At 37.7% G+C, this 14597-nt stretch overlaps 1 protein-coding gene across 6 annotated transcripts in view; it reads right to left on the bottom strand.

Moving 5' to 3' along the window:
• Lpp (LIM domain containing preferred translocation partner in lipoma) overlaps positions 1-14597 on the bottom strand; it is a 694821-nt gene that overhangs the window by 379850 nt on the left and 300374 nt on the right. For all 6 annotated transcript variants that reach the window (XM_070029814.1, XM_070029810.1, XM_070029813.1 and 3 more), the window contains one exon: positions 9548-9660. In XM_070029814.1, the coding sequence (XP_069885915.1) occupies positions 9548-9660 (113 nt within the window). The remainder of the gene's footprint in view (positions 1-9547; positions 9661-14597) is intronic.

Below are 14597 nucleotides of genomic sequence, written 5' to 3'. Positions count from 1 at the left end.
GGAAAATAAACCTGTCAATCATGAACCCTATACCTAGCACAGTATCTTTGGAAATGAGAGCGAATTTATGACGTTCCCAGAAAAACAAAAGTTCAAAGAGTTTCTTATTATCAGGTCTGTCGTATAAAACATGGACACATGAGCTCTATAGTTTGAAGGGAAACTACACAGTAACTATAAGCTTTTACAAGAAATGTACATCTAAGTAAAAATAATTATTTTGAGAAGTATTGAAAGCTAGTATTTTTTGACAATGATGTGTAAATTCATTTTGTTTTTTCACATGATTCAAGAGATGAGTACATTAAAGAAAATCTAGTAATATAGTTGTAAATGAAAGATGGAAACAGCTTTGTATTTTCCAAATACAAAGGAAGGAAGGAAGGAAGGAAGGAAGGAAGGAAGGAAGGAAGGAAGGAAGGAAGGAAGGAAGGAAGGAAGGAAGGAAGGAAGGAAGGAAGGAAGGAAGGGAGGAAGGAAGGGAGGAAGGGAGGAAGGAAGGAAGGAAGGAAGGAAGGGAGGGAGAGAAGAGGGTGGAAGGAAGGAAGGAAATTTAAATAAACCAAAACTAGTAAGTGCTCAGTAGAAATGCAGAAATGAATGTACCTATACCTAGACAAGGTAGGGTATAGTAGATTAAAAACAATCCAAACAGAATAATAATGCTCATATATAGTACTAAATAGGAGAAAGATACAAATGACAGTGTTGCAGTCTTCACAGAACATTAGGCATGGTGAATCTTCTTAAACAGTACTACTTCTAGTCAAACTTAAATCCAAATAGGAAAATATTAAGTCATTTTCAGATATTCAAACAGTAGGGAAATATCATTCACAAAGCATTATGACAAAATTATTCAATGATGAAGTATTATAGTAGAAAAACATACTGTATACAAGAAAATAACTAGAATGATGTATAGAGAAAAAGAAATAACTATAAAATACAGTCTCATAAATAATTTTCTATTTTGTTACTAATGTACTTATACAAGAAATGATTTTAAAAGAGACATGCTTCCATGTTAAAAATATTATACCACACTCAGCAAATTATTACAGTAACACTTAGGATGAACAAGGAAGATTTGTATTCAAGCTTCCTTTAGTATATGTTAGGTGTTGGGGGCTTATACACAAATTATAATTTTCCTTAGGAAAAAAAACTTTGAGGATACTTAATCTGTATTATTTTATTTGCTTTTATGTCAGTTTTTATAAGTAGAAAACATACTTTTACGAGTAAAAAACAGACAAGAAAACAATAAATGCGCTACAGCCTAGATGAAAGAACTAAGAGATTCTCAAAAGGAGAAAAGCATTGAAAGTAAATAATCCAAGGATTTCAAAAGATTCCGTTTCACTTAACTTTTGGAAAAAGGAAAATTTCTGGAATACGCAAGCATAGCAAACTTTTCCACGTACAAAAAAATGCAGGGGACTAAGCAACGCTAACTTCATTTGTTATTCCAAGACACACCAAACTTGACTGCAACCAACCACCTTCCCCTAAGAGTTGACATGTCTTAGATGACTCCAAGGTAATTGGCTTGACATGGTTGAGGGCAAGTGTCCCAGGGAAAGCTTCATCTCTCTGGAAAAACATCTTCAAAATCAGACAAAGCTGAGGATATCGTTCAATGATCGTGCCCCTACCAGCTTATTATGTGGAAGTCCAGGATTTGATCCACATCAGAGAGAAGAGAGAGCAGAGAAAAGGAGGGGAGGGGAGAAGAGGGGAGGTAAGAGAAGGGAAGGGAGAAAAATGGAGGAGATAGAAAGAGAGGAGAAGAGGAGAGAGTAGGCTATGGGAAGATAAGAGAGGGAAGGAGAGGGGGAAGAGGATAGGGAAGGAGAAGGGAGAGAAGAGGAGAGGGGAAGGGAAAGGAGGGTAAAACAGGAGGGGAGGGGAGGGAGGAGAAGTATAGGGAGGGAAGGCACTGACAGACAGACACAGAGAGTTATAAGGAAGGAGCCTGGTGGGGGAAAAGGGGTGGTGGGATGGAGGTAGGAAGAGGGATAGAAGAACTTTAACATTCTAACTTGATAAAGACTCAAACGTAAAGAAACACTAGACACAACATTAGGCCTGCTACTGTCAAACAAGTATTAACAAAGGCAGACAGCAAAATTTCCCTCTCTTCTCATCTCAATACTCAATGGGGGCCAATTCAAAGGAAAAGTAAACAGGAAACTTTGACATTCACTTCAAGGAAGTCATACTGACCAGAGCCAGAATATGCCAAAGAAGCCATCCAGCTTTGCTAAGCACACACTGACCTACATATGCAAACCATCCATGTAGGAGATAACCACACAGCTAGCTGCTGCTAGGACTGCTCCTGCTCCTGTGGCTGCTGCTGATTCTACTTTTGCCAGAACAATAAACAATCTACAAATCAGCTAGGGCTTGCTGACCCAAAAGGAACAAGGCAAAGGGCCCTGACAAAATAAGCATCCTGTAATTATCTTTTTCGGTATAATTTTATGCAACAAGATGGCCTTACGTTCACTCCTTATAGGAAGAGCAACCACGTTGAAGTGTATTAAGGCTTTAGTTGGCCATTTTGTTCTGGTTCTGACAAAACTGCCCACTGCCTCCTTTTTACTTCAGTAATCTGGACTTCCTTTAAATGCTGCTTCCTTTTTCCTCTCCATACTAATAGGGGAATGAACACAGCCATGAACTCTAGGTTAAGGTTTGTCTAAATCATAAAAACTCAGTACAGCTGCCTGTTTCTTTGAGTTTATGAAAGAGAGGGGTCATGGCTGTGGGCTGAATTCATTATATCCAGAAATATGTAAAATGGGCTATGAATAAAAATGATTATAAGCCATTACTTCTTATGTTCATATGAACTCCTAAATCTTTTCATAAGAATAAGAATGGGTTGCCAGGTGCCGGTGGCTCACGCCTGTAACCCTAGCTACTCAGGAGGCTGAGATCTGAGGATCATGGTTCAAGACCAGCCCAGGCAGGAAAATCCGTGAGACTCTTATCTCCAATAAACCACTAGAAAACCAGAAGTGGTGCTGTGGCTCAAGTGGTAGAGCACTTGCCTTGAGCTGAAGAGCTGAGGGACAGAGCCCAAGCCCAGAGTTCAAGCCCCATGACAGACCAAAAAAAAAAGAATAAGAATGCATTTGTTTAAAGGTTTTCAGAAGTTCCCCTTCTGCCTCCTATTTTCCACGAATTCTGGGATAGCCTGTGGTGCTATATTTCACTATGTTCTTAGAATATCCACCATGTTTTCACAGCAATGACTTGAGGACTGAGAACCTGTCCCTCTCTGGGCTGCTCCTTCCTTTTACTATGTATCTTCTTTCCAGAAAGGCAGGAGAAAAGTTAGAGTGAGGAAATTTCAAAAGGACAAATTTTAGCTCAACAATAAGAAAGAAATTTTAATAAGTGGAATAACCTGTAGCAGAAAAAAAAAGAGTCTGTTGTATAGGTGGAGATACTAAGTCTATACTAGCAAACAGGACCATCTTTCTTGATGCAACAGCAAAGCAGAGGTAGAGTCTGATGCTGTGTGGCTCATAGTGATCATTTTAGTTACACAGAAGGCTGAGATTTGAGAATTTGTAGTACAAAGCCAGTACAAACAGGCATATTCTGAAAGAATCTTGTGTCCAATCAAGAGAGAGAGAGAAAGAGATGGGAGGAGGGCGGAAGGAAGGGAGGAAGGGAAGAAGGGAGGGAGGAAGGGAGGAATGGAGGGAGGGAGGAAGAAAGAAAGAAGGTACGGAGGAAAGAAAGAGAGAGAGAAAGAAAGAGAGAGAGAAAAAAGAAAGAAAGAAAGAAAGAAAGAAAGAAAGAAAGAAAGAAAGAAAGAAAGAAAGAAAGAAAGAAAGAAAGAAAGGTGAGAGAGGAAAGAAGGAAGGAAGAAAGATGGAAGGAGGGCTGCAAATGTGGCTTAGTGGTAGAGTGCTTGCCTAGCATGCATGAAGCCCTGGGTTCAATTGCTTAGTACCACATAAACAGAAAAAAAGTGGAAGTGGTGCATGTTGCTGTGGCTAAAGTGCCTTTAAAAAGAAAGAAAGAAAAAACAAAGAAGGAAGGAAAGAAGGAAGGAAGGAAGGAAGGAAGGAAGGAAGGAAGGAAGGAAGGAAGGAAGGAAGGAAGGAAGGAAGGAACTAAAAGAGCCAAAGTTAAATAGTAAATGTCTTAACTCAAACCTAACAGGTGTCAGCAGGTAAGTCTCTAAGAATCTCACAGCACCCTACCAAACAACTCACAAGAATTTGCATATTGTAAATGTACAATAAGTATTTGAATATTTTATGTATGTATGATATATAAGCATACTATAAATATAATTATTTGAAAGGGACATAAATGAAACTACTGTAACCAGTGTTAAATATATTCCCATGGGCTGACTAAAACTAGAAATTTCCAACTGTTGCATCAAATCAAAGCATGATTGATAGTCCCAATAATCCCTAGTACTGAAGATAATCCATTTATAATGAATGAATGCATAACAAATGTATCAATAAAGTAACTGTAAGAAGGTTACCCAAATCCACTAGCATAAAGTCAAATAGATTCTGACAGAGGAGCAAACAAAAACCTTCGTTTTTTTCCCCCTAAGATTCATCTTTACCCATAAAAATGGGAATTATCAAAAGAAGAATTATTCATACTAAATATTTATTTTCCTTTTGCAAAAAAAAATTACAGCATGTATCAAAAATGTAGAATCAAGCAAAAACATGAACAGCAGCTGGTTCTCCCAGATAAAATCACCTAATTTCCTACTCTGATCTCAGAACCCTCAGCTTGATACAACAGCTTGATACAAGACTAAAGCAAAAGTATGTACATGTGCCATCTGGTACACTGGGAAGAAGATCAAGGCCAAGAGTCAAGATTTCCCCACTTTAGTGAGAGATCTGTGAGAAACTACAAGATCTACACCCTCTTCGGCCTCAGGTTTCCCATTTCCATGGAGGGAGGAGCGGGAATTAATTTATTCAGCAAGTACTTGAAAAGGCTGATCTAGTTGTGTGATAGCCAGGGACTATACCATGAGATCTTCATAATGAATTTCAGCCAAGAAGATATTCTAATTCTTATAGTCACACTTTGTAGACATTCCTTTGGCTCTGATCTCAAAATCTGGCTAGAACCATAAACAGACTTTCTACATAAAAACACACAATTACCAGCTATAATTTGAACTTGGCGACACAAGGTTTCACCAGAGCAGAGGAAAAAATGCAAGCTTTTCTTCAGTGATCAGATGACTTTAGGATCTAGTATAGCTTATATCGAAAGTAGCATATAACCAAACAAGCACCCATCCTTGCCAAATCTGGGTCACTATGACACAAACAAGGGCGTGCCCTCTTTTTTTTTTTTTACCCACTTTCCAACAATATCTCATGGGAAGAGTCTCAATAATAATGCACTCTCCCTACCGGATTTGTCCTTTTCCATTTGGCAAACCCTACTTCATTTCTGTATCTTCTTCCCTTCTGTTTTTTTTTTTTTAGGGGACATCATCCAAAATGGCAATGGGAATTTTGTTTATTTCCTTCCTCTTCAAAAACAAAGTTATGGCTTGAGTACATTTATTGGAACAAAGTCCACATTTAAAGGACATTTTTATAATTTTATGAAAGCCTCTCAAGGTTGGCCACTGTCACTACGGTTCTAAGCATAGTACTGGGAGTCCTACCAGGGCAGTTTAATAATAGAAGAATTAAAAGGCATTCAAACTGAAGAGGAAGGAAATCAAATCATCCTTGTCTGTACACAATACAGTGTGTGTGTGTGTGTGTGTGTGTGTGTGTGTGTGTATGTGTGTGTGTGTGTGTGTGTGTGTGTGTGTTTGCATGCCCAAAGACTCTCTCTAAATTTATTGAACTAATGAACAAATTGAGGAAAGGTATACTATACAAAAATGAGCTATAAAGACAGTCTATATGATAAAAAGCAAACTACTGGGCTGGGAAGGTGGCTCAGTGGTAGAGCGCTTGCCTTGCATGCATGAGGCCCTGGGTTTGATTCCTCAGCACCACATAAGCAAAAGGAAAAAAGCCAGAAGTGGTGCTGTGGCTCAAATGGTAGAGCACTAGCCTTGAGCTGAAGAGCTGAGGGACAGCGCCCAGACCCAGGGTTCAGGCCCCATGACCGGACCCCCCCCCAAAAAAAAGCAAACTACTGGGAAAATAAAGACATTCTATTCCCAAAAGCTTCAGAAAATAAAACACCAAAAAGAAAAAAACAATTTTAGATAAAGCAGATTCTTCACAATGAAAGTTATATTATACTGATTTTTAAAAAAGAAAGGAAAGAGAGTGGGGCACAGTGGCTCACACCTGTAATCCTAGCTACTCAGGAGGCTGAGATCTGAGGATCACAGTTCAAAGCCTGGGCAGGAAAGGCTGTGAAACTCTTATCTCCAATAAACCACCAGAAAACCAGAAGTGGTACTGTGGCTCAAGAGGTAAAGCACTAGTCTTGAGCTGAAGAGCTGAGGGACAGTGCTCAGGCCCAGAGTTCAAGACCCATGACCAAAAAAAAAAAAAAAGTAAAGAGAACACAAATAAATTGAAAGCCAAAAGGATTCATGGATTAGAAAATTCTTTAATAAAAATCTATTGGCAAAAATCATAGGACTATTATTGATCTCCGTCATCTTCCAATTTCTTTTAACAATGTTTGTTATAACACCAATTTGGGGGAAGGGACAGATTTAAAATGCAACAGATATCTTAGCAATCCAAGAAAGTAATTATAGTGTGTGAACTTTTAAAGTACACATATTAAGCAATTTGTAAAGAAGCACTCCTCAAGAAAATGTCATGAAAGTATATAAAAGGAAAATTCAAAGTGTTTCAACATTTTGTTAGCCCAGAGGCAGTGGCTAACACCTCTAATTCTACCTACTGTGGAATGGCTGAGATTAGGAGCATGGCAGTTCAAGGACAAGCCAGGCAAGCATACCAGACTCCTTCTTACCTGGGCATGGTCATATGCGTGTAATCCCAGCTATTTGGGAAGCAGAAATTAGGAGAATCATGGTTCCAAGTCAGCCTGGACAGAAAAGGCCCTGAGTCTCAATTTCAAGAGAAGAAGCTGAGAGTGCTGACCTATACATCATTTCACATACAATGGGAAGTTTATAATATAGGGGGTGTCGCCTAGATACATTCCTGGAAGGAGGCGGAACCAAGGTCCTATTTCAAAACTAATGAATGCAACAACAACAAACAAACAAACAAACAAAAAAAGAGCTGGATTCAGGGCTTAGCAGAACAGTGCCTGCCAAGCAAATGTGAAGTATTGTGTTCAATCACCAGTATCACCAAATACAATTTATTTTTTAAAAAAAATAGCTAAATAGAAAGTTATTGTACTCGTGTACTACTTTGCTGAATGGTAACTCTTCATACAGATACTTAAAGATAAAAAATAAATAAATAAAAGCTTGGAGACAGTGTCTCGTGTGTGTAATCCTAGCTACTCTAAAGACAGAGGTTAAGAAAATGACAGTAACAGGCCAGCCTAGGAAAAAAGTTTGTGAGAACCCATCTGAACAAAGTGCTGGGTCTAGTGGTATACACCTCTCAGCCCTCCTTGGTAGAAAGCATCAATGAGAAAGTAGAGCATTTGACAAGCAAGCACAAAGCTCTCAGTTCAAAGCCCAGCGGAGAAACAAAAAAGAAAACAGGAAGGAGGGAAGGGAGGAAGGAAGGAAGGAAGAAAGGAAGGAAGGAAGGAAGGAAGGAAGGAAGGAAGGAAGGAAGGAAGGAAGGAAGGAAGGAAGGAAGGAAGGAAAGAAGGAAGGAAGGAAAGAAGGAAAGAAGGAGGGAGGGAAGGGAGGCAGGGAGAGAGAGAGGGAGGGAGGGAGGGAGGGAGGGAGGAATTGTACTCTGGGGAGGTAATCAAGTCACAGATGCAGTACCACCATGAATGAGTGCCCTTACTTTAAATGCCTTAGAGGACTTCATCAAGGAAGGAAGGAAGGAAGGAAAAAGGAAGGAAGGAAGGAGAAAAAACTATATATATATATGTACTATATATATTTTTTTTACCCAGGGTTTTTCTACATAGAATAAAATTTGTATCACTCTTCTCATTACTGGTATCTGACCTTAGACTTTCCTAGCTTACATGAAAAGAAATCCCAGAAATTGCTGCAATACATATGTGAGACACAAAAATTTTATTACTGTTTAACAGAGTCCGAGTCAAAACAGAGTTAGAACTTACTAATTACAAACAGAACATAGTCATTTTAATACTCTCAAAATTGTATTTAATACTATTAAAAGTTTCTTATTTACATTGGCTACCTGAAAATAAGCTCTCCACAAAATTTATAAGGCTTATCCCTTGTTGTTCTTGTTTTTAAAGGTCACCTTCCCAGTGAGGCCATCCTGGTCAAAACTACTCTAGAAATCTTTTTCCTGAGCACATACTCCATTCCAATACTGACCTTCACAATGTTTGTTTCATTTTGTTTCTGTCCAAGCGTGATTGTGTTTTGTGACATAGAATTTCTAGTACGTGAATAATGCCTACATTACGAATAGAGTATGTTTGTGGAAAGACTGAATAATTTCTTCCTTAACTCATAACCAAAAATTAAGTGAAAGAAACAAAGACAATAACTGAACAATTTTAACGGTTAATTCCTGGGGCTTTTCCTCCTGTAGAGTTCTCTTGAGAAATTTTAAACACATGCAAAGGAAGACTGAATAACAGGACAAAAGCTATACACAAGTTAGCAACTTATAAGTAAAGCTTTTCTCATTTATGGTCTAATTTAGAAGCTTCCTACTATTATTTTGAAGCAAATACCATTGGAAATATCTCATTTGAAAGGATGCTATTTTTTTCTATATATCAATCCTAACCTTATCACATCTAAGAATAAAATGGTAATTCTATGATTACATTTGTTTTCTATCCTGACATGAATCACATCTTCCAGCCAAAATGTCAATGGCTTGTCATCCTTCTCTTAGGATCACAATCAGAGAACTGTTTTTAATGTCACTTTTGAGTCCAGTCCTGATTACTTTCCAATCAACACACTCTGATACACAATATTTGTATATATAATCAGTGCATATGTCCATAGTGTATCACCTTATCTGTTGTTGCTTTTGCTAGAAAGTTTTTGTGTCCACAATGACCCACTAAGTCTTAAAGAGCCTTACTTGTTTAGAATGAAATGCTTGAAGTAAGACTTTTTGAAAGGTCATAAAAAGGCCTAGCTGAGTGTCCTTGGAATAATGTGAAAGCACAGGCTTTTCAAATGTCATTCCTCACACGCACAAAAAAAATTACTTTGGGTTTTGGAACAAAATTAGTAAGTAAAAGGATTTCCAGGGCTTCCGAGTGTAAGCTAGCAGAACTCTGAGAATCTTCGGCTAGACATTTTGTATTTAAGTGCCTTTGTTCCATGTAAGATACAAAGCTCTCTAGAGGCTCTGGATAAATCCTTATCCACCACAGAAACAATCACTGAATTCATAAGCCTCCTTCCATGGCTTATAAGCATGACTTCCACCATAGATCTTACCTGTACTTTAAAAGCACTTTCATCCAGGGGTGGTGGAGGGGGGAAGTTTCCAGAACCAGATGGAAGGGCAATGTGATCATCTAGAGGGGGAGGAGGAGGTGGGAGAAAATCACCTGCAGAAAGAAAATACACATATGGAATTAGTAGGGATGTAATGTTATAGCGCTCCTTAAAAAGATATTTACTGGCATTTTTACTCTATTGTAATTGGCTTCGATACATTTTTTTTTGCCTTGTACAGCAATTGTTTACTACCTTTGCTCTCTTCAATTTATTTAATCACCTTAACTTTGAGAGGAGAGAGAAGCAGATTAGATGCTTAAAAGTGGTATAGAGATTTTGGAAAGAAATGCTGAGTAGTAGAAAGCTTACTTAGCATGCAAAAGGCCCCAGGTTAGATTCCTAGCACTATAAGAAGGGGGGGCGGGGAGAGAAACATAAAAGGCAATCTAGAGGGGTTCAGTACACAAGACAAAAACAGGGAATGTACCTGGATTAAGAGCTAAGGATACTGAACTGTGTAATAGTTGAAGGTTGCCTTCAATAATTTTTCAATCACATAAAGATTTGTACTTCTGTAAAAATGATACAAGATACTAATTGTGAAAAGCATAAGCAAACTTTTCTACATTAGCATAAGATAAACTTATGTGCAGGTAGAAGAACAGAGAGGCGGCTATACTGTAAGAGCTTTTGAACAGTATGATCTAGAAAGCAAGTACACGTTAGGCAGAGAAGAGCATGCAGGCATACAAATCACAAACTCAGGTCTCAGGGAACAGGGAAGCAATCATACTGTTCTTTGTGGAGCAGTATCTATATCTAAACAAATAGCTTATCATGGTGAACCTTTATAAGGGATGCCTAAAAAATCGATAATGACAAATTGTCTCTCAGAAGCAGAATTCTGTAACTGAAGAGCAAGAATGGGAGAAAAACATACTTTAGGACATAAATTTAAAAGTTACTCATTTGTTCATTTCACTTATTCATGTACTTATTCATGTATTCATTCATCTGTTTTATTTTCCCCTGATGCAGACTGGGCCAGGAGGGACTCAGCTCATATTGACCCTTGGAGAACCTCAAAGTTGCATTACAAGTATGTCCTCCAGCATTCTTGAACGGATGAGAAGCAGCCCTGAGTTTCTCTGAGCCTACAGCCCTATTTGCATTTATACTTTTAAAATAACACATACATTCAAATCAGAGGCATGTTCAAGTGCCTAGAAATGCATTATTTCAGTATGTTCAGCTGAGTAATGTTTTTAAGCACTGTGATACAAAATAGAAAAAAAATAAGTATAAGTATCATGTAATCTATCATCAAACGCTCAGCCTTCACAACTTATTGACGTCACTGTTGATAACTAAAAATATACAATTGCTTTGATTTACCCAGGGTGGTGTTGATTCTATTAGAAATAAAACCCTTCCCCACTCTTTTTCCATTTTCTCCTATCTCTCTGACAAGACAGGGCTTACTAATCTGGTGGACCAATCTACTAGCATAAGGATCCCAACCTCACATGTTTTTACTTTATTGTTTTGAAGTAAGGGTCTTACTATGTAGTCCAATTTAACCTTAATTTGTAATCCTCTTGCCTCACTTTACACGTAGCTAGGGTTACTGGTGTATCACTGCGCTGATAGCTCTGTTTTATAAAGAACTATCCAGGGAATCTGTTGCTTTTACGCAGCATCTGGCTCCCTGGACAGACCAGCCAGCTTTGTATAAAACTATTTTGGTTTTATTAACCCCACAGAGGAGCAGCAGAATGTCAAGCCTGATCCTGTAGGGGTTAAAGCTTACTGAACATGCTGGCTCACAAAATAAGGTAAAGTGAGGATGGGATACGATGTCTTCCTATTCCTAAACCCAATGTTTGTGTACCATTTCCGTGAAACCACAGGCCTCTGTCTCAGAGGAAAATCGAGCACTCAAGAATCTATTAATAATCAGTGCCTGGATTCCCACTTTGCTTTTTGAGATCCTAAGAGAGCTCTCTGGGAAAAGAGCTCATTATCAGGAGAAGGCCTGGCCATTCCTGGGTGCCTTTCATCACTGTTACCAAAATAGCAACAACTCACTCCCCTTAAATGATGCACCCTGCCCTCTAAATGACCTTGAATTCAATTCTTTAGTCATCATGCCAGACATCTATAGATTCTGACACTTTGTGTGTTAGGACTGTCTGTGTATTTATATGCATACATAAAACATACTACAAAAATTAAATTTATTGCATTTTGTTTTTATCTAGCTAAACACAAGTTGCCAATTCTGATATTATTTAAGTTCCTAACACAAAATGTTATTTGAAAATAAAGACTAAGATTAAATATAGTGGTGATAAAGCAAAGAAAAATGATTAATATGATGAATATGTCAGATATCTTGCTCTGATCTTACACGCATATAAAACTTTTATAAGCCATCATATTATATTTTGTTACAGGGATTTATATAGTTATTCTACATAACCTAAAATAATAATTTGTTAACCAGTGAAAAGACACAGTATTGGTCATGGCACAGGGAAAACAGTACTAAAGTATCCTTCTTATACAAGAAGTTAAAGTACATAGAGGCATCAAATCCTCAAAACTATAAATATTGAAGCTGGGACACTGGTGGCTCACATCTGTAATCATAGCTATTCAGGAGACTGAAATTTGAGGACTGAAGTCAAAAGCCAGCTCAAGCAGGAAAATCCATGCAGTCCTTATATCCAATGAAGCACCAAATCCCAGAAATGGAACTGTGACTCAAGTAGTTAGAGTACCAGCCTGGAGCAAAACCGTTAAGTATCAGAACCTAAGCCTGAGTTCAAGTTCCAGTACTAGCACATCAACACACACACACACACACACACACACACACACACACACACACACACACACACACACACACATGTGAGCACGCATGTGCACAAACACAACCACAAACATATAAACACACACACCCTTTGATTCAGCGATATCACTTTTGACAAATCATCCTACAAAAAGAAAAAAATAGTGGAGTATATATCAAACCATGATACAGCTTGTTCATCATAATGAAGAATAATAGGAAAAATCAGAATGCTCATCAAAATGCTATTAGTTCAAAAATCAATTGAAGTCAATTGCACACTGAAAAATAATGTCAGCATCAAGATGATGATGCTCAACATCTCTATCTGTCTTCAATTTATACTCAGAGGGTCCTGTATGTGTTAAGCAAGGTTGCAAATCCCAGGAGAAGGGAACAAACAACAACCAAACAGCTGAATAAAAAAAAAATCCAAGCGCTGTACCATGGAATTTACACTAGAGGAGAAGGATGGTATGTAGGTAGTAGATAGATAGATAGATAGATAGATAGATAGATAGATAGATAGATAGATAGATAGATAGATAGATAGGATAGACAGAAACTAAATATCAAATGGCAATAAGTATTATGAAGAAATATAGAAAGGAGATGGAATTGTTAGGGTGCTAGGAGGATGTTGCAGTTTTAAAGAAAGAGTTGAGCAATGCCTCACCAATGTGGCATCTGGGAAAAGACTTAAATCCAATGAGGGAGTGAGTCATGGAATATCTTGGGGGAAAACATGAAATAACTGAAAATATTAACAAAAGAAGAAAAAAGTATTGAGTGGTATGCACAATATGATCCCACTTTTCAAAAAACAGGTATGTTAACAGAAATTGTCTGTAGATCATCAGATAAATGTGTGGTCCTATATATCTCTCCTTTTTACCTAATTATAATACAATAAATATGAATTACAGCCATAAATGTTTTAAGAATCAAAAGGAAGAAACTTTGAAGTGAATCGCAGAATCCACTCAAGCCCGGTGTTTAATTTTAATGCATCACTATATTTACCCAAGCTAAAATTTAGTGTGCTGTCATCTTCCTAAATAACTTCACTTGAAATGCTCTTTCAGATTCTTAAATTAAGAACAAGAAGAATTATTATCTTTAAAAAGCATGACGTCTCTCTGATTTTAAATTGGACAGTTTCACTCCATACTTGGATAATACAAAATCTCTGAGATTTCAGAGCTTAACATTTCTTTGCTTAATTCCAGATACATTGTGCAGACATAAAAAATAGTTTATTACATCTAAGCATACTGTATTTCTCTATTAGACAGTGGTTTCTACTTGTTGGATAACAGATTCAATTACTCAGTTGAAAATACTGAAGATACTTCAAATAATATAAAACAGGGAGCAAGTCTGGTTTAAAAACCTACTTACTGCTATTCAAACAACAAACCATCATATCAAATTTTTGTGTGCCAGTATTGGGGCTTGAATGCCTGTATGTTGTCTTTTAGCTATTCCCTCCAAGGATGGTGCTCTACTATTTGATCCACAGCGATGCTTCCAACTTTGGGGAAGTTTATTTCAGATATGAGTCTCAAAGACTTTCCTACCCAGGCTGGATTCAAACCTCAGCCCTCAAATCTAGCTTCTTTTGTAGCCAGGATTAGAAGTGTAAGCCTCTGGCACCTAGCTACATTATATATTTAACTTACAAAGGTACACAATGAAAATTAATGTGGTTCCTGGTCATAAGGAAATTGTAAATCAAAAGAACTCTGAGATTCCATCTCACCCCAGTAAGATTGCAATATAATGAATTCCAACAACAATAAATGTTCACAGGATGTGAGGAAAAAGAAATCCTACTGCATTGTTGGTGGGAATGTAAATTAGTACAACCACTCTGGACAGCAATCTGGAAGTTTCTCAAAAAAATAAACATAGACCTTCCCTACAACCCAGCCATACCACTCTTAGGCATCTATCCTGAACATCATGAACTAGGGTATGATGAAGACACCAACACATCCATGGTCATTGCTGCACTATTCACAATAGCCAAGATATGGAAACAGCCCAATGCCCACAATAGATGAGTGGATACAAAAACTGTGGTACCTCTCCACAATGGAATTTTACACAGCCATTAGAAAGAATAAAATAATGTCATTTGCAAAGAAATGGGTGGAACTCTAGTTCCAAATCATACTAAGTGAGGTAAGC

Source organism: Dipodomys merriami, unplaced genomic scaffold (genome assembly GCF_024711535.1).
Source record: "Dipodomys merriami isolate MVZ:Mamm:240054 unplaced genomic scaffold, mDipMer1.0.p SCAF_2, whole genome shotgun sequence".
NCBI classification, from domain to species: Eukaryota; Metazoa; Chordata; class Mammalia; order Rodentia; family Heteromyidae; genus Dipodomys; species Dipodomys merriami.
Note: the sequence above shows the minus strand (reverse complement) of the source record. Positions and strands in the feature narration are given on the sequence as shown.